Source organism: Euprymna scolopes, chromosome 40 (assembly GCF_053919585.1).
Source record: "Euprymna scolopes isolate OS-2025 chromosome 40, ASM5391958v1, whole genome shotgun sequence".
NCBI classification, from domain to species: Eukaryota; Metazoa; Mollusca; class Cephalopoda; order Sepiida; family Sepiolidae; genus Euprymna; species Euprymna scolopes.
In genome coordinates this window covers 12,794,672-12,820,720 of record NC_136521.1, presented here as the reverse complement: position 1 = coordinate 12,820,720, position 26,049 = coordinate 12,794,672, and the positions used below count along the sequence as shown (strand labels likewise).

At 34.1% G+C, this 26,049-nt stretch overlaps 1 protein-coding gene across 1 annotated transcript in view; it reads right to left on the bottom strand.

Moving 5' to 3' along the window:
• Positions 1 to 23,661: 23,661 nt before the first annotated feature.
• LOC145265373 (protein O-glucosyltransferase 1-like) overlaps positions 23,662 to 26,049 on the bottom strand; it is a 63,168-nt gene continuing 60,780 nt past the window's right edge. Inside the window, exon 10 of the mRNA XM_080121159.1 lies at positions 23,662 to 23,906. Coding sequence (XP_079977285.1) covers positions 23,771 to 23,906 — 136 coding nt within the window. The 3' untranslated portion in view covers positions 23,662 to 23,770. The remainder of the gene's footprint in view (positions 23,907 to 26,049) is intronic.

Sequence of the window (26,049 nt, the reverse complement as noted above, 5' to 3'; positions counted from 1 at the left end):
AATAATAATTTAATGTGTATTTATTAATTTCTAATAGAGGAGAAAGGTGCACAGACGATTTTTGCCTGATAAGTTTATTCATATAGAGAAAAACAGTTGTAAGGGTTTCTTTTACAATATATTTTCTTTTTAATCCTAAATGCACTTTTTTTTATTGAAGACAAAAATGAATACAAATCAAACATTTTTACTAAAAAAAATTGTAAAAACAAAGAAGAAAAATTTAAACACACATTCCCTCCTACTTCCCTTTCTCATTCTTCTCCTCCTCTCATTCTCTTCCTTCTCCCTTTTCTCATTTAACTCTTCCTTTCTCTCTTCAGCTGTCTCCTCCTCTCTCATTCTTCTCTCCTCCTTTCTCCTCTTCTTTCTCTGTTCAGCTGCCTCCTCCTTTCTCATTTGCCTCTACTCTTCCCCTTTTCCATTCTCTTCGTCTGCTTCCTCCTCCTTTCTCATTTGCCTCTTTCAGCCCCCCTCCTTTCAAATGAAAATAAAAATACAAAAAAAAAAAAAAATAAACGAAAAAGTATAATGCATAAATAAGACCCAAATCACCTAAATTACTTGTCCCCTTAAAATGCAAAACATATCTCATAAGAAAGCAACAAAAAAATAAATAAAACCCTTTCAAACCAAATCAAAAACATTTGCAATTCTAGACAGGACGACTGTTTTTCACTGTCATTAGTCTTACTGTTTAACTAATTACCAAAAAGAAAAGAGAGAAAGGGGAAAACCTCTCTTCCTGGCTCGGGGACCACAAAAAAAAAATTTTTTTTTTTTTTTTTTTTTTTTTTTTTTTCAAATAATGATAATAATAAAAATTCCGTGCTGATAAATGAATAACAGCCTATGCATTTATATAATTTGGGGCTGGTGGGTTGGTTGGTATTGAAGAAAAACCTCCTTTTTTTTTCTTTTTTTTTTTTTTTTCAAAATCAATTTATGCTTTGTGTTGTATTTTTTTTTATGTGCAACAGCATTTACGTTTTTTTCTCTCCATATTGTGTATGCAAAGCTTGGAAGAACGACTAGAAGTCAAATAACAAATGGAATGGCAGCAAACATTGAATTCAACTCGAACCCTGGAGATTGGACCATCTGACGATCATGCAGACAAATGAAACAATCGTAAGCGTGTAAAAAAAAACAAAAAAAAACTTATGTGACACACACACACACACACACATATATATATATATATTAGCGATGGGATGATTCCAATATTTTTCCCAATTCTGATACAATTACTGATTCCGATACAATTACTGATTCCGATACAATTACTGATTCTGATTCATTATAAATCTCTAAATATCATTCAAACACTACCGTGTTTGAATATATGGTCAAGTGGCGGATTTAGTCATTTAGAACTGCTTTAAAATTTCACTGCTCATTTTTCGCCCAAATTTCAAATAATTATTACAGTTTATAGATCACCTTAGCTATATTGTGAAAAAAAAATTCAATTTTCGTTCAGTAAAACAAATTATGATGAATTTACTGGTGTTCAAAATCGTAAAAAGACGTGAGGAGGTGAGCAACGTTTTTATGATAGGTTTCCATAGCAACCACGTCACTTCAGCGACAAGTATTGCTACTAATTCACTGCTGTTGTGAAAAGAGAAGTAACAAGTAAGACAAAGAATGAAAGGGAGATAATTGTGGGGGATTTTATTGAAAGCAGACGAGTACCGTACATTGTTATTACATATGTGTTTATGGGGCAAAAAAAATCAGACTGAAATTAAACAAAGAACAAGTGAATTTATTGAAAGCCTGGAAAAATCATGGATTACAATAGAAAGATACGAGTATGAAAAGTAGTATAGTTAAGCTTAAACATTGAAAGGAAAGGACTAGTTGTTAAAACTGGAAAAGAAAAGGACAAGATTGTCTAGTAAAAAATATTATAATATTAAAATACTAGCATTTCAGCCCGGCGTTGCCCGGGTGTTTGGAGGTGTATGTTGAGCAATAAAAAAAGAAAAAAAAGGTCAATTTTTTAAAAACTTTGACCCCTATTATGACCCCTTAAAAGTTATTGTTTTGGGCTCAAATCAAGTTATTAAGTTAGACCCATGTCTAAGGAACCTATATCTAAAATTTCAAGTGTTTAGACCTAAACTTGTCGGAGGAGTTTGGTAGAGTTGTCAAAGGTTAAATCGTTGAACTTTGACCCCTTAACAGCCAAATTTCTGTCCGAAAACCGATCACAAAGATTTTCCCAAATCTCAGTACCCTGTATATCAAATTTCGAGTCTTTAGACTTAAAATTGACAGTTATTGCATAGGGAAATGTACACACACACACACACACAGAAACGTTCACTTTTACAGATATATAGATTGTATAATATAACTTAAAATATTGCAGCATTTTTTTTTTAATTCAATTTAACATATAATCAATTTTAAATGCTGCAATATTTTACGTTATAAGTTTATATTTTTTACTAGAATATCTTGTCCTTTACTTTTCCATGTTTAAGCTAAACCATGTTACTTTTTATGCTCACATTTTTCTATTGTTACTTAACTATAGATTGCTATTTTTACCCGATTAATGTGAAAACATGTCAAATGTGCAGATATTTTCCTATACACAATAATAAATATTTGTGAGAGATGATCTACATATTTTTGTTTTAGCAGCATTTTAAAATCAATAAATATTTATTATTTCATCATTATTACCAGCAGTCGAAGATTTTGATTTAAACAAAAGCAAATGAAGAAAATTAAAAGAATCATTTTGGCATCAGAAAATAGGCACAAATTTTTCCGATACTTCAAAATGTTGAGATTTTTTTATTTTATTTTTTTTATTTTGATAAATCGTCCCAACACTAATATATAAAGGGCATTATGTCTATCTGTCTGTCTGTCTCCATATTTTCAAACTCTGTCTCTTCTGAAACTGAAAGTCGCAGAGCGGCACTGGGGCCTTCAGATGATAGGATTTGTTTATGAACCATTCTTTTATGGGTCTTTAGCCGGTTAAAATATTTTTTAAAGGGTCAGAATCGAAAAAAAATCATTATACATTTTGTACATTCATCTTAGTTTATTTTTAATTAGTTCATATGCATGCCACATTGGTAGTGTGGTAACATCACCAGCTTTGAATGCTAATGTTTTGCTTTCGGTTTCAATTCTAACTGATGACAATCAAATATTTTTTTTTTTTAAATTTTGAAATCGGGACTCTATAATAATAAATACAAAATCTGGACAAATTAAAACATCATACTAAGTAAACACTGCAAAAAAAATGAAAGAAAAAGTTGTTTTTTAAAAAAAATTTAAATCAATAATTCTTAAGCAATTTTCTTTCTTTTTTTTTTTTTTTTTCAGAAAATCAGAATTATATAAAACTCTTTTCTATTTTTAATAGAATTTTAAATTTTCCCCTAAAAACACCATTCACCACCATTTTTGTATGGATGGAAAAATATATTTAAATATTTTTTTAAAAGGTTTTTGAATCAAATTTATTTTTGTCTAAATAAGATCTAGGTTGAATAACTATAAGAATATGCAAAAATATTATAACACAATTACCTGAGTTTCAAGTAATTCCATCTTTTATGTCAATGTATAGATTTCGCGTGGTGAAATTAAAAAATTCAAAATTTATCATTACTATTAAAGAAACTACAGTAGCCTTTTCAAGACAAAATAGACTCATTTAGTTCAAACGTTTGTTTTGACGATTGAGTGAAGTGTAAGGGTTAATTGTTTTCATAAATGAGATATATATTTGCTGCCTATATAACCCTCAAAATTAAGCAACGATGAGGCTGGCCAGTACCAGATGGGTGACCATTTTGGGAATGTTAGGCGCCGCATGTGTTTGAGACAACAGCTGCATCTAGTATCACACTTGGTCATCTAGACCCTGTCTTGCCATCAGAACCAAGTGTGGCAAATGCAAGTCACATCATCATCAGATTGTTGACAAACTAATGATGTTTCTATTTATTTGCCTCTCCAGGAGGGCAGAGTTAGACACAAGATCGTTTTTTAATGTGCGGAAAATCAAGTTCCCCAAAATGAAGCAATCTGGATAAGAACAAAAATAGAAATTGCCCCAGTCTAGAAAGATTTCTCCTTCATTGAACGAGGAAAGCATAGGTTAAGTGTAGCATCAGAACAGATAGTGCACTCTGATCTTAGCCCCAAAACTAGTGATGTTTGTGGTCTTCATCGACAACAGCGGATGATATAATCCCTTTCTTCATTTGTGGTCAATCCTACCCTTAAAATATCTTTTTAATGTAACCAAACAGGCAAATATACTTTTTTTAATAATTGAATTAAATTATAATTCCAAACGCTATTTATGGTGAAATACCTTCAATATTATGTTATTTTCGCTTTATATTTTTCCTTTACACAAATTTCTATCAAGCTTTAAATTTTTCCTAGTAAATAACCGTAAATTAAAATAAACTAAAATTGCTTTTTTTTCCTGATATTTTTTTTATATAACATTTTTTTTTTTTTTTTTTTTTTAAATTGAATGTATTTTTAATTTCATGATTACAATCCTTTTCGTATACAACAATTACAATTGTTCTTTTTGGTCAAGATCAAAGTGTAGTATCTGTTCTTCAGATGCTGCACTTCCATTTCTTGTTCTCTTTCGGTGGAGGATCATTCCTTCACGACTGAGACAATTTTTTATTTTTGTACCTTTTCTCCACGTTAAAAAACGACCCTTAAAAATTGTGGCATTGTGTAGCGGCAGACTTAGATGTAATTTTGGAAACAGGGGAGGTAAGAACTGTTTGTAAATACACAACAATTGTTTTTAGGCCGTACAGTCTTCCATAGATGAAGTAATATCGCGTAACAAAAAAATTGCTGAAGGAAATTATAATTGTAGCAAAATGCGCAGTTATTTATCAAATTTTTCTTTTTTGGTATCGATTCCTCAAAGAATTTCCTATATAATATTATATTAGCAAGAAAATTATTAATTTATTATTCAAACATTTAAAAGTATTGTTTTTCTATAAAAATAATGAAAATATATATATATATATATATATATATATTTTTTTTTTTTTTTTTTTTTTTTTTTGCTAACTTGAAAGATAATAATTTTTAACATATTCAATAAATTTCACACTTCAAAACACAAAAGATGAAAAATTAAACACATTCAAAGTTTGGATTTTCAACCTTAAAATCTGATATGTGCACAGTTGTTTTTTTTTTTTTTTAATCTACAATCACCCTCCCACAATACAATATATTTTGTTCAGTTTCGACTGATTATTTTAAGCATATTTGTAACCACAAATAAAGAAGGGGGTTGTAGGCAAAATATATATGTATGCATATATAAATATTGATTATATAAAAAAAAAAAGTTTACCATTATAAAGTTCATTCTTCAGTTAATAATCGGTGAAAATTTCGTCTTGATTAGATAATTACCTGATTTTTTGGTAGCTTTTTTAAAGAGAGAATCCATGAGTGAACCCTTACTCCCGCCTTCTGTTTTGGCCGTGCCTATATTTAAGCGTATTTTACGACCGGACAAAGCTTGCCCCTCCTTCTCCACCACTAGTGTATTTGTGTGCATATATATATATATATGTATAATTCAGAACTGTGCTTTAGAAAAAGGGTCAAGTTCCGAAATCTCATGAGAACGTGTGACCTTGTCAGTGTAGAGAAAGACTTTATTTTTATTATTTTATTTATTTATTTTTTATTTTTTTTTAAAAATAATTCTGATTATTTTTTTTATATACTTGTAGCATTAGCAGGGAGACCTGACATTGCTCGGGATTGAATAATTATTCATACTCGCATATTTTTATTATCTAAATCTGTAAAATCGCCTATTTTTCAATCAAATTGATTGAATTAGTTGAGGACTCATTGATTTTATAAACTTATTTGTCATATAATGACTTGCTTTAAAGGCTAAAATGTAAAAGTTCAGTATCATGCTTCAATTGTGCTCTAAGCGTTCATTCATTTCAAACACGCCGCTATGCTACCAAAGAACCTACTGTTGATTTTATGTCTGGCCTTACTGCTTGTGCAGTCATAATGGCTTAAATTTAAGTTTAAAATGCAAAAGTCAAGTATCATGGTGCAATTGTGCTTTAAAGAGAAACATTAATTTCGAACACGCCCCTGTCATATCAAAGAACCTATTATTGAACTTATATGTCGGCTTGCACCTTTTTATTATACTAGCAGTTCAGCCCGGCTTTGTTTGGGCCCTATGTAATGCTGATAACTTTATGTGCATATGTATATTTTAAAGTTTGGCTCGTGTCCAGGTAACCTACATCTAAAATTTCAAGTGTTTCAACCCAAAATTGACACAAGAATTCGGTAGAGTCTGCAAAGATCAACTCTTTCAACATTGGTCTCTTGGCAGCAAAATTTTCGCCCGAAAACTGATGTCTGAATACTCCTTATTTAAAGTTTCTAATGTTTAGACCCAGAATTGGCTGAATAGTTTCACAGAGATAGCAAAGGTCAAATCTTTTGAACAGTGATCCCAAATTTTCGGCCAAAAACTGATTAAAAACTTGCCCTATGTCTGAATACACTTTATGTAAAATTTCAAATGTTTAGACCAAAAATTGGCTGAGTAATTTGGTAGAGACCGCAGAAGTCAAAAAATTTTCACGTTGACCCATTAACATTTATTATTTTGGGCTGAAATCAGATTAAAAAGTTTTACCCATGTCCAAGTAACGTACATCTAAAATTCCAAGTGTTTAGACTCAAAATTGGCAGAGGAGTTCGGTAGAGTTTTCAAAGGTTTCAAAGGTCAAATTGTTTAACTTTGACCCCTTGACAGCCAAATTTCTGGCCGAAAACTGATTTTTGCCAAATCTCAATACCCTTTGTGTCAAATCTTGAGTCTGTATACTGAAAACTGACATAGTAGTTTGGTAGGGAATTGTACACACACATACAGACAATTTTACTTTTATAGATATATAAATTTACTATTGTATTCAATTTTCGTTTTCTAGGTGGTGAATAGTGGAGTGATTACCTCCCCTTCTCCCCTTTATTTTTGTTCTTTCGTTGCCTACTGTTTTTACCGAGACGTAACACCAAAAGATGGAGGAAGTGAGGAAGCATGGCTTTGAAAATCCTTTTGCCGAATACAATGTCCAGCATGTTAAAAATATACCATTTGTTGTAAAAATCTAATGGATAAACATCTGAAGAAGTTGGTGGGGACAGGATATTTTTATGGAAACATAAATCGTAAAATTGCCAACTCATCAATGAAACAGCTGTAATGGAAAAAATCCAGGAAATAAACGAAGGTTATAAAAAAGAAAATGTGAGTCTTTGAATTTTCAACAAAATTTTTCACTATATATATATATATATATATATATATATAATCTTATAAATACAAGACTGATAAATTAAAAAATGTATCGATTTTAAATGTGGAAATTGATGAATCGCACAGGTAAGAAATTCATTTTTATAGTATGAAAAGGTTAGTAATTGCAATTAAGAATAGGAAATTGGATCAAATGTTTGTAACATATCTTCTTCCTAAGATTAAGGGTGGTGGTGTTTGATCAACACTGCTGGGGAGCCATGATGTAATATACTGTTTTGTTTTTAAATCCCCGAAACCGTGTTTCATGGTAAACAACTGATGATCCCTTGAAAAATAAATTATTGGTATTATAGTAAATTCGAGAGCGAGTTGATGCAGTGATTGCAGGTGATTAAATGACTTACTGACTAGATTGTTCTCTAACGAATGATAAAAAATATTTTTTTGTATAGTTTTAAAGGTTAAAAACTTCCAAGACTGTGTGTGTGTGTGTGTGTGTGTGTGAGGTTGTTTGTACGGCAACCGAGAAGGTTAATAATAGAAGTATCTAAGGATTTTTTTAAATGGAGAATTTTCGATATAATAAAAAGCTCAAAGTGCAGGTGGAGCTTAGATACAAGAGTAAAATATATTGATAGAAAAGTATATACTGGTGTATATAGATTTTTTGATCAATTTGAAACAAGGGAATACAATATAGTGTGTAAAGGGTTATAATAGCTCTTTATGCCAGGCAGGTGATTTTTAGCCAAACAATTTTTTTTGCTCATCCTAAAGATATTAATTATTATAAACATATTCAACAAATTTCACACTTCAAAACACAAGAGATGAAAACTTGAAGTGTGAAATTTGTTGAATATGTTTATAATAATTAATATCTTTAGGATGAGCAAAAAAAATTGTTTGGCTAAAAATCACCTAAGTGTTTCAAAGGGAGATAAATAGTGTATAACTATTGTTAATTTTTTTGAATAATTTGTGCGTATATATATATATATATATATATATATATGAGCTCCTTGCCTCGTTGTTAGCATAACTGAGTGTTTTCCATCAAAAGAAAGTGAAGCTTTTTTACAATAAATATTAAAAACTCGTGTTTTTTTTTTTTTTTTGGAGGGGGGGGGGTTATGATGCGGTAATAGTTAAGTTACTTAATGATGTCTATTTAATTGCCATGTCAGAAGTACTTAACTTAAGTACTTCTGACATGGCAATTAAATAGACATCATTGCTTTTAATTGAAATTGACACAAAAAAATAGTAGATACCATTGTTTTATTTTTTAAATCCATCTTTTTTTTTTTTTTAATTCCGCTTTCATAGTGTAGTTACTGTATTTATTTGCTTCTCCGCCAAAGCAAATTAGGCACGAGGCCGTTTTTACTGTGGGGTAAAAACCAGCTCCCCTAAAAGTAGGCAAAAAGGGGGCACTCTGGTTACCAAAAATAATGTAATAAAAGTGTAGCATCTGCAGAACAGATACTACACTTTGATCCTGACTCGAAGGCCAAGAACAACAGAAAAAAAGGCAAGTCTGTTTTATAGTGTAGTTACAACGAAATTTTTATGGCATCTTTTGTGTATTAAATTGTTAGGTTAAAATACAAAATAGTTAAAAAAAATAAATAAATAAATAAAACAGCTATACTCTGTTCATGATAAGAATGGGTTTCTAAATAATAATGTTATTTCAGGACAGTCTGCATTCTGCACAAATACCAAAACTTTTTGAAAAACTTACCTGCTTAATTTTAGAGGGGTCTGTCTAGTTTAGCATTAATCACCTACACAAAAGAATGTCCCTACGGTCAATTTCAGTTAAATTTTGTTGTTTAGCGAACTGACCTCTGTTTTTAATCTAAATACGAAACGGGTAAATTTTTCCATTTTTATAATCTTAATGTCCGTTAAAGTTCGTTAATTTTGTATTGGTTTGGTGCAAAATAATGTCGTTTTTTAAATTAAGTTATGATAGTCGTAAGTAGTAGATTATGCAGGGGACATAACTCGTTTCTCCACTTCTATTTTGAATTGTCTCCCTTAGATCACGATATATTTCTTTACCCATAAGCCTGTAAATATAAATTGAATAGTTAGTGACTACTCTGGACCTTGAAATGAAATGAAATAAAATAAAATAATTACTAGACCTTATATATATATATATATATATATATCTCACTTCCAGGACCTGTGGAAATTCCATGGAATAAGAAATATATTTAATCAACAAATATGCTTTGAAAAGTCTGATATTTTTCTGTATAACGCAAAAAAAAAAAAATAAAAATAATAGTTTTTTTGGACAGAAAAACCAGTTACATGCAGTAAATATGAATTTATTGAAATTTTTATAGAAATTATGTCCAGTGTATTTTAAATTTGAAGGATCTGTGTACCAGCGTTGCCCAGTGAAAAATATTACACAAAACCAGAACAGATTTGGTAAAGAAAATCTTTCTCTGGAAACAAATTAAACTATGATTGTCTAGTGCATTATCATATGTGAGTCACGTAAATTTCTAACTATGGATGAATAGTTAAAAAAAATCTTAACACAAAGAGATAGCAGTGGTTGCTAGTAGTGGTCACAGTCTGCTTTGGAAAACTGCAGGCACTGGCCGCCATGACCAAAATGAAATCATCTAGCTTCCATTGTCGTGCAGTGGCAGCTAGCAGAAAGCCATTGACTGTCATTGTTGGCACTGATGGTTGCTGGTGATTAGTGTTGGTTTAGGGAGATTACTTGCAGGTACTGATGTTTACTAGTGGTAATGATTGCATTTACAACTGTCACTGGTGGCTATGACCAGTAACAGCCTAAATTGGACTGCTCCAAAAATAAATTAGCTGGCACTAGTGGTCACTGGCGTTTAGCTGTGTTTTAAGGCACTTTCTTGCGTTTACTGATGGGAACTGGCTGCTGCTGCTGCTGCTGCATGTATCGGTCATTGTTGATCATGACCATTGTTGGCATCTATTGGACTCTTCCAAAATGAAATCGCCTGTCCTCAATTGTCATTACTGGTAAGTAGTGTTGATTTGGGATAATTACTTATGACTGATGCCTACTGACGTTTAGTGATTGTTTGAGGTATTTGATGGTCACTTGCTGATTGGGCATTGTCGGCCACTGTCGATCATGACCCTTTTCAGCATCCAAAATGAAATCGCCCGTCTTCAACTGTCGGGTACTGTCATCTTGTGGTGAGTACTCTCATCTAGTAACAGTTTGTGCTTTTTAAGGTGGTTGAATAGCTAAAAAAAAAAATCTTAACACTGTCAAATGATATCAGTGGTAGCTAGTGTTGTATTTATTTAATTGTATACAGTATTTATTGTTTATTAAATTCTGAGGTGCATCCCATGTTAAGAATGGCTTTCTAAATAATCTTATTTCATCACAGTTCGTAATCTGCATAAGTACGTATGTGTGATGGCTCCGTTCAGTCACTAGAGGCAATAGATACCCCCCTGTAAGAGGTAGCTGTGCATGTAATTTTGAGGCAAGGGTTGCGCAAGCACTAACTGCAACTCTCCTGAATCAGCACTGCTTGAGACTAGTGGCGAGGAGAAGTGTTAAATGCCAGGATAAGCAGAGAGCACATACAGCACATGAAATTTGCAAATGGTCACTCATTTTAGTAATGACCAGGCTCAATGTTGCTTAACTTTGGTGATCTAACAGGAACCCGTGTCAATTCACATGCTGTATTAAGCGATAAACGCATGAATGTAGCACACACAAAAAATAAACTTATGTAGCATGTACTATACACAAAATAATTTTTTGTGACCAAATTAAAATCTTTATTTATTTTTTTTTAATGTTTGAAATTTGAAAATGCGAGATTGAAATGAACAGAAGTCCTCATAAAAAGATGAAGAAAAAACAGTTTTCCAGAGCAGACTGTGGTCACTACTAAAAACCACCGCTATCTTTTTGTGTTAAGATTTTTTTTTAGTTATTTATCCAGTGACAGTTGTAAAGATAGTGCCCACCAGTAAACACCAGTACCTGTAAATAATCACTAGGGCTGTGACAACAGCATATTTTCATTCTTTTGACTCTTGTGTATATATCCGTTAATATCTTATATGTTTTTATATATAGACTGATGTGGTTCTCGGCCCTAATAATCATCCTAAACCAACCCTAACCACCAGTGCCAACAATGACAGCCAGTGGCTTCTGCTAGCTGCCACTGCAAGACAATGTCAAACAGTAGAAGCTAGATGATTTCATTTTGGCCATGGCAGTCAGTGCCCGCAGTTTTCCAAGGCAGACTGTGGCCACTACTAGCAACTACCGCCATCTGTTTGTGTTAAGATTTTTTTTATCTGTTCATCCATAGTTAGAAATTTATGTGACTCACATATAATAATGCACTAGATAATCATAGTTTAATTTGTTTTCAGGGAGAGGGGGATTTCCTTTACTGAATCCGTGTTTAATGCGGATTTATGTGTGTTGCTCTTGAATGCATGTTTCTCTTTTCTGTGTTAACGTATGTTAAATATTATTTTTAGTTAATATATTAGTCTACTACCAGGCAGGGGGGGGTGCTCGGTCATAAAATACGCTTAAATATGATATTTTGATTTGTCCAGATTTTGTATATATTATTATAGAGTCGTGATTACAAAAGGAAAAAAAAAAAAAAAAAAAAATTTGGGTGTCATCTGCTAGAATCAAAACCGAAATCAAAACTGTAGCATTCAAAGCTGGTGACGTTACCACTGTACCAATGTGACACGCATATGAATTAATTAAAAATTAAACTAAAATGAATGTAAAAAGTGTATAACTTTTTTTTTTTAGTTTTGACCCATTTTTGACCCCTTAAAAACTATTTTAACCGACTAGACTCATAAAAGAATGATCCATAAAAATTCCAATCGTTTGAGGCCCCGAGCGCCACTCTGTGATTTTTAGTTTCGGAAGAGATAGAGTTTGAAAATATGAAGACACAGATATACAGCCGTTTATATATTAGATTAATGGTTTGTGATGGAAATAAAAAGAAATTGCTCAAGAATATATACGGTAATCTTTAATGGCAAAGAGTTAAATCTCCAAAATAAATACTTTTTAATAGAAAAATGAGTGAAAATTGAGCTCCGTCTGTATTTGCTTACACTTATGTAAGCTGTTGTTTGTGCACATTAGATGCAAACTACAGGGCGGTCGCTAGAAAAGCGGGGGATTTGTCAAACAACGATTTATTTTTACAAAGAATAATTTTTACAAAGTTTTTCAAAGACATGTTATAATATAATCATAGATACTCAAAATGTCGTCCGTGCACTTCACTGCAGCGTCTTAACCTAGAAATCCAAGCTCGTGTGGCGTTTTGAAGGGTAACTTGTGGGATATCATTCCAAGCTCTTGCCAAGCACGTTTTCAAGTCATCAATAGAGTGTATGTCACATCGACAGTTCTGTGGCTCTGGTAATAACAAGCTCCAAGCGCAGTAATCCATGACATTTAAGTCTGGACTTTTTGAGGGCCAATCTTCTGGTGCAATGAAATCAGGGGTCGAAGCACTTGTTGTGTGAGCCTTGGCACCATCCTGCTGCCATGTCCATGTTTGGTTGTCCCTTACATTTCGTATATCGTTAAACATCTGTGGACACATCTCCTCACAATAAACTTGCTGGTTTACTGTTTTTTTTCTTCCTACCTTCAGGACTCTGATAATGTCCTTCAAGAAATCGAAGCTTCATTTTGCAATACAATGAAACAACAGCATAACAAAAAACAGCTGCATATTGTCAAACTCCACAAGCAGATCTCCCTCAGGTATGTCAGATTCTACATGCACTTCTCAGTAAATGCGATCATTTTGTCTGTTCAAAGGCGGTCGCAAAGAGAATCTTGCTTCGTCCGAAAAACCATACTCTTCTCCAAGCAAACTCTGGTTCAAAGCGAGCAATCAGACCAAGCGACTTGTTTTCGCACGCATATCCTGATGTCGCTCAGTGAGGAGGTTAGATATTATTCGACCGAAGCATTTCAGTTCATTTTCTATAATTTGTAATAAAACTGTGTATTGTTCACATTAAGCAGTCTGGCAGTCTGTGTTGTAGTGCTATATCTATAAAAGTGAACGTGTCTGTGTGTACATTTCTCTACGCAGTAACTCTGTCAATTTTTAGTCTACAGATTCGAAATTTGATATACAGGGTACTGAGATTTGGGAAAATCTTTGTGATTGGTTTTCAGCCAAAAATTTGGCTGTTAAGGGGTCAAAGTTCAACGATTTGACCTTTGAGAACTCTACAAAACTCCTCCGGGCCTAAACACTTGAAATTTTAGATATAGGTTCCTTGGACATAGATCTAACTTAATAACTTGATTTGAGCCCAAAATAATAAATTTTAAGGGGTTATAATAGAGGTCAAAATTTAAAAAATTGACCGCTGTTTTTTTTTTTTTTTTTTTTTTTTTTGCTCAACATATACTTCCAAACACCCGGGCAACGCCGAGCTGAAATGCTAGTATGGTAAGCAGAGGTTTCTGTTTTTGTCGAAGCGAGGAGGAAGCAAAGAAACCATATTAAAATTAAATTTTAACTTCATCATTCTGAAATAATATATTTATTTCATTGGAAACCATTTGAGATGAGTAATTTATTTATTTATTTATTTATTTTATTTTTTAATTTATTTGTTTATTTATTTATTTATTTATTTATTTGTTTATTTATTTATTTATTTATTTGTTTATTTATTTGTTTATTTGCGGACTGTTATCCTCATCTTCATAGTTGTTATTTCTCCATGTTTCGGCCAACTATTCCTCTGGCCTTCTTCAGGTAGTTAACCGTGATGGATAAAAATGCTGAGTCTGGTAACTGTATCTGCATTAATCCTCTATCCACTGCACAACAGGCCCATGGCGCAGTGGATAAAGGCATTGAATCTCTAGGGCCCCAGGTTAGCATTGTTTGAAGATAGCGGTTTCAATCTTACCCAAAGCAGGTGAGAGGTTTAGTTCGCCAAAGCGTCGTGAGACAACAGCAACTATGGAAGGCAGTAATTACTGGGGACACAGTTACAGGACTCCGTATTCCTATCACCTGAAGAAGGCCAGAGGATAAATTGGCTGAAACAAACTAACAAATAGACAGGTATGTTCGAGTGGAAAAACGTCTAATTATTTATTCATTTATCACTCCTCTAGTCACTATATAATCATCGGCAAACCAATTTGCTGGCAATTCTGGTGTATATAAAGTCCGTTGGTGGTATGGAACTTTGATTTCGGGAGAAAACATCTCCCCTTTTCAAAAAGAAAATAAGATGGTGAAAGAGACCAGGACCGCAGCAAGAGGCTAGTACTGCAGTCAGATGTAATTAGTTAATTGTGTAGGTAACTGGGGATAATTTTCTATTCATTATTACTTTTTGGCTATATTTTATTATTTGTAATTTTGTTATTTTTTTCCTTATTTAATTGTGTTTTTTTTTGGTACTTGTACAGTTTAATCAAGACTAAAAAAAAAAAAAAGAAAATATCGAAAAAACTTTATATTGTAAGTATCCCTTATGGAATGAAGTTTTCCAGAAAAAAATGTCCGGAACGGATATGTACAATATCACTTTTTTTTTTTTTTTTTTTTTTTCCTCTCAATATTTTCAGTTTTTCAGGTCTGGATTAAACTGTAAAGTACCTTTTTTTTTTTTTTTTTTTTTTATAACATTTTTATGGTTAACTTTATTATCCTACTATGATAATGTATTTTTTTTATTTATCCATTTGTTTTTTAATGTATATATATATATTCAGAAAGTGAGATGATATAATTATGTTCACATTCAAACTATGTTGTAGCTCATGCAAGCCAACAAACTGGAAGTCTAAGACACGAGTTTCATTCTCATTGGTTAAATATGTCCAACTTTGGAATACTTTTACATGTGAGGCAAGTACCCAGCCACCTGAGCAACAATGCAGCACACAAAGTTTAATAGCTAATTACAGATACAACAAATTGCGATGAAATCCGACTATGGAATTTATCTACTTCATCTCAAACAAAGAGTGTGTAGTCCTCCAACCACAGAACTGAAGCCGATATGTAAAACTATAATTCACGCTGAAAGAATATTTACCTGGAATTCAACGGCGATAAGTTTATGTGAAATAAATTTCCACACATCCCAGCATCTAAAATTAACGAATATGATTGTTGATTGAATCGGAAAAGTCTGACGAGTCGCACGATGATGTTCACTCTACGCAAGTCTGAATGCTTCTTTCTTAGAACTGCCCACGTATGGAGCACTCTTCTGCTGGCTTACTTCTTGACCGACTACAATATCGTTACCTTCAAGTGCAATGTAAACAAGTTCGGAAAAGTCTGATGAGTTGCACAACGATGTTCACTCTACACAGGTCTAAATGCTTCTGACCACTCCCCCCCCCCCAGCAACCATGCTTTTATAGTGCCTGGGCGCACCTCAAAATCACATGGGTGCTTCTTCGAAGGGGGGGGGGCGCACCTCATCTTTGCTTGCACTCTCGTCCGTGGTCTGTGGACTGAAAAAAGCTGTGTTCCCTGAGAGGCCACTGATGACTGCATAACCTCTTGTTCAGCTCCCCCTTACATAAACTGAAACTCTTTAAAAAAAATATGACAGTACAATCTAAAAATAAACTTAAACCAGGCTTAGGGTCAAACAAATCCAACTTGCTTCCTCCCTTGAGGCTTGCATTCACGAACATCCATGGGCTTAGAACTAATTTAGCTGATGTTGAAGCATTTCTCCCAGCAAATACCCCGGATATCTTAGCACTAAGTGAGACTAACCTACACTCCTCTGTCCCCTCTAACTATTTTAACATACCTGGATATCTCCCATTCTGCCGTAAGGACTCTGACAGACATATGCACGGACTTGGAGTAATACCCTTCCCTGGACTAGAGAAACAAACCTAAAATCGGACGATCAAGCCTTTATGTGCTTTAGACTAAACATGCAACATAACATTAGCTACTTTTATTTTCTCTCCCTCAGCCCAGGACTGCACCATAATAAACAAAGTCTCTGACAGCATAGACACAGCACTCTCCTTCGACACTAGCACACAAGTACATGTATTTAGTGACTTTAATGTCCACCACAAAAACTGGCTTGGATTCTCTACTTGCGCAGATGCAGCGGGCAGCACAGCACATAGCTTCTCTATATCTCCCTCCCTATCACAAATGGTTACATTTCCAACCTGTTTCCCTGACCAGCAAGAACAACACGCATCACTTCTAGATCTGTTTTTGACCACAGTTCCCAATGATTGTATAACGAATGCCGACAGCCCACTTGGGAACACTGATCATGCAGTGATAATGGTTGAAATAGCCCTAAACTCTAGAGCTAGTGCTCAAAACAATAAGATATTATAAAAAGGCTGACTGGAAAGCCATCAGAGATCTTATCAGAGATGCCCCATAGGGAAATATTTTTTCTCTTCCTGCTGAATAGTGCGCAAATGAGACCACTGAATGGTTCAAAACAGCAATTGAAGCACATTGTTCCCATGCGGAAATTTTATAGCAAGCCCCACTCTCCCCAATGGTTTACTTCTACTTGCGCAAGTGTCATTGCTCAAAGGCAGCATGAATACCGCAGATTTAACTGACATAAGTCCAATTCAAACAGACAGAAGTATATAGAAGCTAGAAGTAACGTTAAGAAAGAAATAGCGACAGCTAAGAGAGAATTTACTGAAACCACTAAAAAACGCATCGAAGCACAAAAATTAGGAACTTGTGACTTCTGGAAAATCTACAACAGTGTAGTAAATAATGGGCAATCAACAATTCCCCCACTAACCAACAATCACGAGGTTGTTTGCTCAGCAACCGAGAAGGCTAACATGCTTGCCAGTCAGTTTGCTTCAAACTTCACACTGGACCCTCTCAACCACCCCCTACTTGACTTTCCTATGCGGACAGACGCCACGCTAGACAATCTGAAAATCACCCCTGCTCAGGTGCATGCTATCATAAAAAACCTTGACACTTCAAAAGCATGTGGACCCGATCTCATCCCAGCTGTGCTATTAAAAAAGTGCTCAGCCGAAGTAGCTCCAGTTCTCTCCAAACTCTACAACAAATGCCTTAATGAATCTTGCTTTCCGGGCTGTTGGAAAACTGCCTCTGTAGTACCAGTATTCAAGAATTCTGGCGAAAGAACTGACCCATCAAATTATCGCCCCATTAGCTTCCTCCCACTTTTTGCCAAAATATTTGAGACCTTAATTAACCATTCTCTAGTCCATCACCTTACAGATGCTAAACATCTGACTGACCAACAATATGGATTTAGACAAGCCTGTTCCACAGCAGACATCCTAACTGTAATCTCTGAATGTATATACCATTCACTGGACAAAGCGGGAGAGGGCAGAGCGGTAGCTCTAGATATATCTAAGGCTTTTGACAGGTATGGCATGAGGTTCTCCTCAGGAAAATTAGATCACATGATATCACTGGTAGAATACTTAACATAATTAAATCCTTCTTAGATAAGAGAAAAATTCAGGTTGTCCTCGATGATCGTACATCTAAACAATATGATATAAATGTGAGAGTGCCTCAGGGGTCTATCCTTGGACCTCTATTGTTCCTAATATTCATTAATGACCTCCCCAACAAAATTGTTTCTGAGATGGGTATATATGCTGACACCACACTATAATAGGCACGACATGAAAACAAATGAACACATATCTAAAGAAATGGCCTAGAGGATGACCTCCAATCTGTAGTGGAATGGGGACAAAAATGGATGGCCACGTTCAATGCCACCAAGACTAAACTAGTTTCATTCAATTATTACAAGAAACCTTTGAGGTGGAACAATTACATTGAAAGCATTGCCAGGGCCGCAGCGAAGAAGGTAGGCTCTCTCTACCGTACTAGAAATCTACTAACACCCGAAAGTATCCTGTACCTTTATAAGGCCACCATTTGCCCATGTATGGAGTATTGCTGTCATATTTGGGCTCGTGCATCTGCTACTAGTCTCTCGCTCGTAGACAAGGTTCAAAAGAGAGTCGCCAATCTGATAGACCCTGAACTGGCATCTAAGCTTCAGCCTCTGTCCCATCGATGAAATGTAGCATCCCTCTGCCTGTTCTATTAGTATTTTAATGGTGAACGCTCTAACGAACTGCGAGCACTTGTGCCCCCACGATGTAAACACCCTCCACAAACCCGACAGGCAGCTAAATCCCACCCCCACACTGTAGAGATCCCTAGATGTAAAAGAGTTTCTTCCCCAAGAACCGCTAGACTTTGGAATTCCATTCCAGGTCCCTGCTTCCCCAACTCTATTGATGCGCAGAAGTTCAAGTGTAACGTGAACCAACATCTTGCTGCCCAAATCCCTACATAGTACCCCAGTAGTTGTTGCCTCTGATAGTAGGCCCCTACACCAAAGTGGCGATGTGCTTTGTTTGAGGTGGAAATGTAATAAAAAAAAAAAATAAATAAAAAAATGTGAGACATAATTTTTCGAGAATTGTGTGAGACCATGAGCATTAAAAAAAACACAGTTGCCATCTTGAGTCTTTTTGTTCTCCTTCTCAGCAGGACAGACAGATACGAGCACGTTTTTGCAGTAAGCCTTCTCTATTTTCCTCCACATTGGTCCTGGATATGACCTTAAACTATATCCGATGGTGAGGCCCCAGCTTGCGGGCTCTGGGGAGTGTGGAGCCACCTTTTAATTGCCATTGCTCCCAGGTCTACTCTGACCCGGAGTGGTAGTACCTGTTAGGGTCCCAACTATGGATTAAATAGAAACCGACTTGAAAACAACAAATATATTCTATTAAAAAATTTTTCTTCAAAATCACCGGATTCGGCATTAAATAACCTGAAAAGGGTTGATATGCCGTAAAAACAAAAACAACCAATCAACCAATCCCCCCCCCCACATTGATCAAGCTTTACTTTTCGCACTGTTTAAGCTAATCTTTTTTTATTACTAGATGTATCCAGCATTGCCCGGTATTAAATCCAATGTAAAATTCCTTTTAAAAGAAATGAAAAAAAAAAAAAAAAAAAAAAAAAAAAAATGGAAAGAAACCGACTTGTACATGCAAGTAGTTTTTTATCAAAACAGTTCACTTCTTGTAAAAAAAAAAGTAGTTTTTTATCAAAACAGTTCACTTCTTGTAAAAAAAGTAGTTTTTTATCAAAACAGTTCACTTCTTGTAAAAAAAGTAGTTTTTTATCAAAACAGTTCACTTCTTGTAAAAAAAGTAGTTTTTTATCAAAACAGTTCACTTCTTGTAAAAAAAAGTAGTTTTTTATCAAAACAGTTCACTTCTTGTAAAAAAAGTAGTTTTTTATCAAAACAGTTCACTTCTTGTAAAAAAAAAAGTAGTTTTTTATCAAAACAATTCACTTCTTGTAATAAAAAAATACTCAAGCTAAGAGTGAAACCAAAAGACAGTAAGTCAAGTACGATAACCATTAGACCAGCTTGCCACGTTTTTTAAAACCTACTTATTCTTAACATAATGTGAACGATTCATGCATGTGCAGTCGTGAAGCAGTTGACAAACAGATAAAAATCGCAAGTACCAATTTTTCAATTTTACTCCTTAGCAGTCCCTATTTTTTTGATAAAACCAATTAAAGTTTTTTTTTTTACATATCTGAACACCCTATATACCAAATTTAAGTCTGTAGATCAATTTCATTGAGTATATAGGTTGAGAAGTGCCCTTACATACATCTTCACTTTTATAGATATATAGATTACTAACAGGCAACCTGGCATTGCCCAGTCATAAGATATGCTTAAAATGTGATATTTTGATTATGTATTTGTTACTATAGAGCCAATTTTCTATCGATTATTATATTGTACGTAATATATCTACCATATTTGATACCAAAAGTTAAAAAAAAAAAAAAAAAAAAAATTGACTTGGGTGCCATCACCTAGAATCGAAACCAAAACATACAACTCTCCAGCCTCATTCCTTTGCTTCTGAGCCATGCCCATATTAATAGTAAAAAACAAGTGAAGTATACCTAATCCCCTGTGAATGCACAGTGAATGAGGCATGAAAAATAAATCTAATGGATGGGGCAAAAAGTGTCATATTTTGCAATTTTGAGGCATTTGTGACCTCTTTTGACCTCCTGGTAACGCCGAATCCCACTGTAAATGGATAATGCTGCAATTTCAGGCCTTAACACATGTATATTTGAGTTGACCACCGTGAAAAACCACTATATAGTCAGACATATCAAGTTTTTGTGGAGAAATATGAAAAAAGAGCCACAAAAAAGGGCATTTTTAGCACTAAAGGTCCCCAGGGATGAAATCTAGAATTTTGCCAGGATCACCCATACTGGATTTATATTAAGAACAATGGGCTCCACATTTTGGCCAAATTTCAGAAAAATCTAATGGATCGATAAAAAATTATGGGTCAAAAGTGTCATTTTGGCCATTTTGGGGCATTTTTTACCTCTTTTGAGCCCCTGGGGACGCAACGGAGATTTTTTTTGCAAAAAATTTTTTTTTACTGTGCACATCCATTTAATGAAATACAATTTGTGGCAAAATTTCAGGAAAAAACTAATGGATGGTTATCTGGCAATCTTCCGGGCACATGGAAGCATGGATGTCACTGAAAACATGGGGCCCTTCCCGATAAATCAGGGAACAAAAAAAAAAAAAAAAAAAAAAAAGCGTTGTTTAACCTATGAATGTAGGTTTGTGTATGTAAACATGTTTAGTCGACTACTCCTACAGGATGAACTCTTTTGTTTTCAATTTTCAGCCCTTAGAAGCAACTTTTGCCAGCTAAAAACCAAATCGAAAGTGTGCTAGAAACCAAAATTTCTGCTTTGTCAGAGATGAGTTTGGTAGCGACTTTTCGCACATACGGACAAGATCACTTATAATTATTTCTGTGTGCTGGAATGTTTTAATCCTATATTCAATGCAATTATGCAGAATGTAAAAACTATGCATAAATAGAATTCAGTATAATAGTGAAATAAAGCAAATCGTCTAATAAGAAACCATAAAAAATGAATAATTAATTAACGTTCATTTTTCAAAGGAATATGCAAATTAGTTAACCTTCATGTAGTCGTTCACACATCAATGTTAAGAAGTTCATTTTAATAATTTTTAGTCGCGTGCAAGCGACTCTATAAGTCACTCCGTCGGTCAGTCTGTCCATAACACTTTTGTGCTTGGCCTTTTTGGTTAAGATCAAAGGTCTGTCATTAATAGATGCTGTTCTTAGCTTTTTAAGTTTTTCTTGACCTTTTGGCCAAGATCAAAGTGTGGTATATGTTCTGGCAGATGTTGCAAGCAGGGACCATATGTGGAGCCAGCCCCACATGTAAGACCTTGGTCAATGTAGGGGCAACCCTTCATACTAATTGTCACTATCCAGCTCCCCTACTCCCCGGGGAGTTGGTCCCCATTTCCCCTTCACTCCTCACATTAAAAATCGGCCTTGTGCCTAATTTGCTCGGTGTGGGAGCAAATAAATACCCTTTTTTTGGTCTTTTGGTCAAAGTGTAGTATCTGTTCTTACTACATGCTGTACTTATTGTGATATAAAGTGGGGGATCACTTTTCTGTATTAATTTAATGTAAAATGATCACCCACTTTACAACCAGTCAGTCTCAAAGCCATTCAAGTCATTCTCCAGATCATTCAAGTTGTTTTTGAAGGATTCCAGTTATTTTTTTAAGCATTCAAGTCATTCTTAAGTTCATTCAATTCATCCTTAATTTCATTAAAGTCATTCTAAGTCATTTACTTTTTATTTATTTAAGTCATTTCAGCCCATTTTTCGGTCATTTTAGTTTATCTTTAAGAATTTCATGTCAATCCTACATTCACGCATTCATTCATTACACGAGAGCACGCGACTAATAGCTATCGGCCTTGTTGAATAGAAAAAGTAGGCTTTTCATATACATGTCCGAGCAAGAAGGAAAAAAAAAACCCGGAACTTTATAGATATACTAGCAGGCTGCCCGGCTTTGCCCAGTCGTAAAATGCACATAAATATATTTTTATTCATACAGAAACTGAGACCTGTGCATGTGAGTATTATTTTTTCTTAACAGTTCACGTCTTGTAAGTAAAAAAAAAAAAAAAATATGTATACTAGGGCGAAGATCAAAACCAAAACCTGAAGACAGTGTCAGGTACGATAACCACTCGACCAGCATGACACGCTCTTTAAAAAGAGTTTTCAAACTGACTTATATTTAACATAAAGAATCTATAACGTGAACCATTCATCCATGCACAATCATGAAACATTTAGCAAACAGAAAAATCAACGACTCCTACACAACCAATTTTTCAATTTTGACCCTTTTTTTTACGGATGAAGACCTATTAAAAAAGTTTTCCACATGTCTGAATAACCTATATACCAAATTTCAAGTCTGTACATTAAAAATTTGTGGAGCATATAGGTTGAGAAGCGTCCTCACACACATTCTCACTTTTATAGAAAGACTAGCCTGGGTGTTTGGAGGCGTGTGTTAAAAAAAAAAAAAAATAAATAAATAAAATAAAAAAATGGTAGCAGGCAGGCTCAAACCTGTACCATGAAGGAGAAAAAAAAAAAAAAAAAAAAAAAAAAAATTTGTGACGTTTTTGCCATAGCGTCCATCGCCAAACCGGAAGTGGCGAAGGTTTTAATTAAGGCTAGTCAATCGAAAAGAGTGTATGACTTTCGAAAATATTGGCAAAGAAAGCGACCCGTCCTTGTCAAAAAGTGCCCAGTTGAGGGTGAAGGAATTAATGTTTTTGGCCAATTTTTCGATATTTGTCATCCAAGGTGTTGAGCTTCAAAACTATACTGATCTTACGAAAATCCATCGCCTCTGTCATACATTTATAGAATGGATTAATTTCACAGCAAAGACGCTTGAAAAAGTACAAAATTATTTTATTAATAAATATGAACTTGTTCGTTTTTTGTACCCCATTTTATGTACTGCAAAAAAAAAAAAAAAAAAAAAAAATTGTATAGTCGCTTGCTTTTGGACCTTGTCCAGGAGAGATAGGCTGGTAGAAGATGCACCAGCCCAAATATGTTGTGCCTAATTCATACATTTTTAGTAAAACCGGTTTTAATATCAGTGTTGGAGCAAGAACAACAACAAAAAAAAAAAACTCAACTTTATAGGTATATAGATTACAAACTATAAATGTACATATATACATGATTCTATTGAACTGGAGACTAAGGGAGATAATTTAGTGTATTAAGTTCACAACAAAGACGATAAGGAAAAAAATATTTTATTAAAAATAGAAATTTGTTCGGTTTTTGTTCCCCATTTTATGTTCTGAAAAAAAAAAAAAAAAGTTTGCTGTACAGAAGTTGAGATTCATTACTTTTTGATATGTATCAAGTTTTTATCTCTTTGCGGTTTGTAATTTAATAATTTGGAATATCGGAGCAATAATTTTTTCCAGTAACAGGTCACATCTTTCATACGCAGATGGTGCCAAACATGGTATCTTCCCCTAAAAAAAAAAAAATAGAATAAAATAAAATAAAAATTGATTTAGTGTCTTTATTAAAAAATAAATAAATAATTTGTAAATAAATATTTACAAAAATTTTCAAAATTATTTATTGATAATTAAATAATTTGTAAAATATTATTTAAAATTTGCAGAAGCCTTGGTTGTAATAACAACCACCACTCTAGTGATCTCTGAAACATTTGACGTTTGCTAAATTCAAATGTTTCGAATAGATTAGACTTGAAATCATCTGGGTTTTTTTGTTTTAGCTGTAAAACAAATATGAAGAATTAAATTGGATGAAAATGCTTCTGTATATAGATCAGCAAATGTAATTATACAATAAATTATTCTAACTGAAAAGGAATTACTTTATAAAGAGGATTTAATTAATTACTCACTGACCAGTCCATTGAATTTTGTTAAATTCTGATGTTGGGTGAATAAACGCAAGGGACACAAGTCTGCTTTGCAAAAATGCACATTACCTCAAGCACAAAAATAAAGTTTTTTTTTTTTTTTTGCCTTTGAGCCAAGATCACAGTGTAGTATCTGTTCTGATGCTACACTTCACCTTTTCTGTCCTCCGTCAATGGATCAAAAATCCTTCATGACAGAGGCAATTTTAATTTTTATTCCAAGCCAGAGTGCCCCTTTTGGGGAGCTGGAATTTTCCCCACGTTAAAAACTGACCTTGTGTATAACTCTGCCCTCACGGGGAGGCAAGTAAATCGGAACAATAAAGGGTAAGGAGGAACTTTCCTTTCAAAAGCCAAAATGTTCAATCGTTGTTCTTAAGATCAACATTTCTATGCAGCCAGAGATTTAGTTACTTTTAAATAATACAAAATTTACAAACTAACTCAATACTAATCCGCATCTGAATGAGCGTAATATTTTCCTTGCCATGATATTGGAAAAATTTTAACCTAAATTCTGATTTCAACAAATGAAGCATGCGTAGTCCCCCGTGAGTGCACAACAAGTCTCCAGGGGACGTCAAATCCTGGTGAAACTGAACAAACAGTACAGTTTTAGGCCTTAACATGTGTAAATCTGAGTTCTGCACCATGCAAAAAAAAAAAAAAAAAAAAAAAAAAAAATGACTTCGTCCATCATTACGGACAAGGGTGAATTTACAAGTCCACCCTCCTTTTGTCAGGGGACCAAAAATAATTCTTTTAATTTTGCTACTGAACTTAATTTTCCATTGCTAGTACAACCGATTGTTTTTAAACTATGATTAAAACTAAAATTTACAGATCATAATCTTCAACTATGACATTTGCTGACTATAAATTGCAACTAATATTTTCGTTTACCTACTTGTAACATTAAATATTTTTTTTAAGCCTTTCAAGTTAACATATAATTAATCCAGAAAAAAAAATATTTAATTGGAATTCATTATTGAGATGAGTATTATTTATTAATTTATTGCCTCATCTTTTTAGTTGTTTTTTCATGACATTTCAGCCAACTATTCCTCTGGCCTTGGTTAGGTGGTAACCGCAACAGGATAGGAACTCTGAATCTCCTAACTGCATCCTCGGCCATTACCGTCTTCCATAGTTGTTGTCGTCAGGATGCAGTTAGGAGATTTGGAATTCCTATCCAGTCGCAGTTACCACCTGACAAAGGCCAGAGGAATAGTTGGTCAAAACGTTGTGAAGTAACAACAGATGAGGATAATCGTCCGCAATAAATGAATAAATCAGAAAAAAGTTTCCAATGCCAAAAACGATTCTTTTAATTAGTTTTTCCATTGCTGATATGAATGATAAACATTTATTGATTTTAAATTATCAATTATAATGGCTCTTGTCTTGGGGAAGCTCCATGTCGTGACAAGCTTCTGCGATGACCTTCACTACTGATCTGAAATGAACACATCAAATCTGTTGCCAATATCACTGGAAAAATGGTTGGATCATTCTACTGTTCCAGTAGGTATCTCACTGCTGATGCAATTCTCTATCTATATAAGAGCCAAGTACATCCTAAGATGGAGTACTGTTATCACGTTTAGGCAGGAGCTGCTCGGCACACCCAATCCTTGCTTCATAGAGTTTAAAACCGCCACGAAAATTACGATAGCGCAGAGATAGGCTTGCAATGTCTCTTGTGGGAAAGAGGTTGC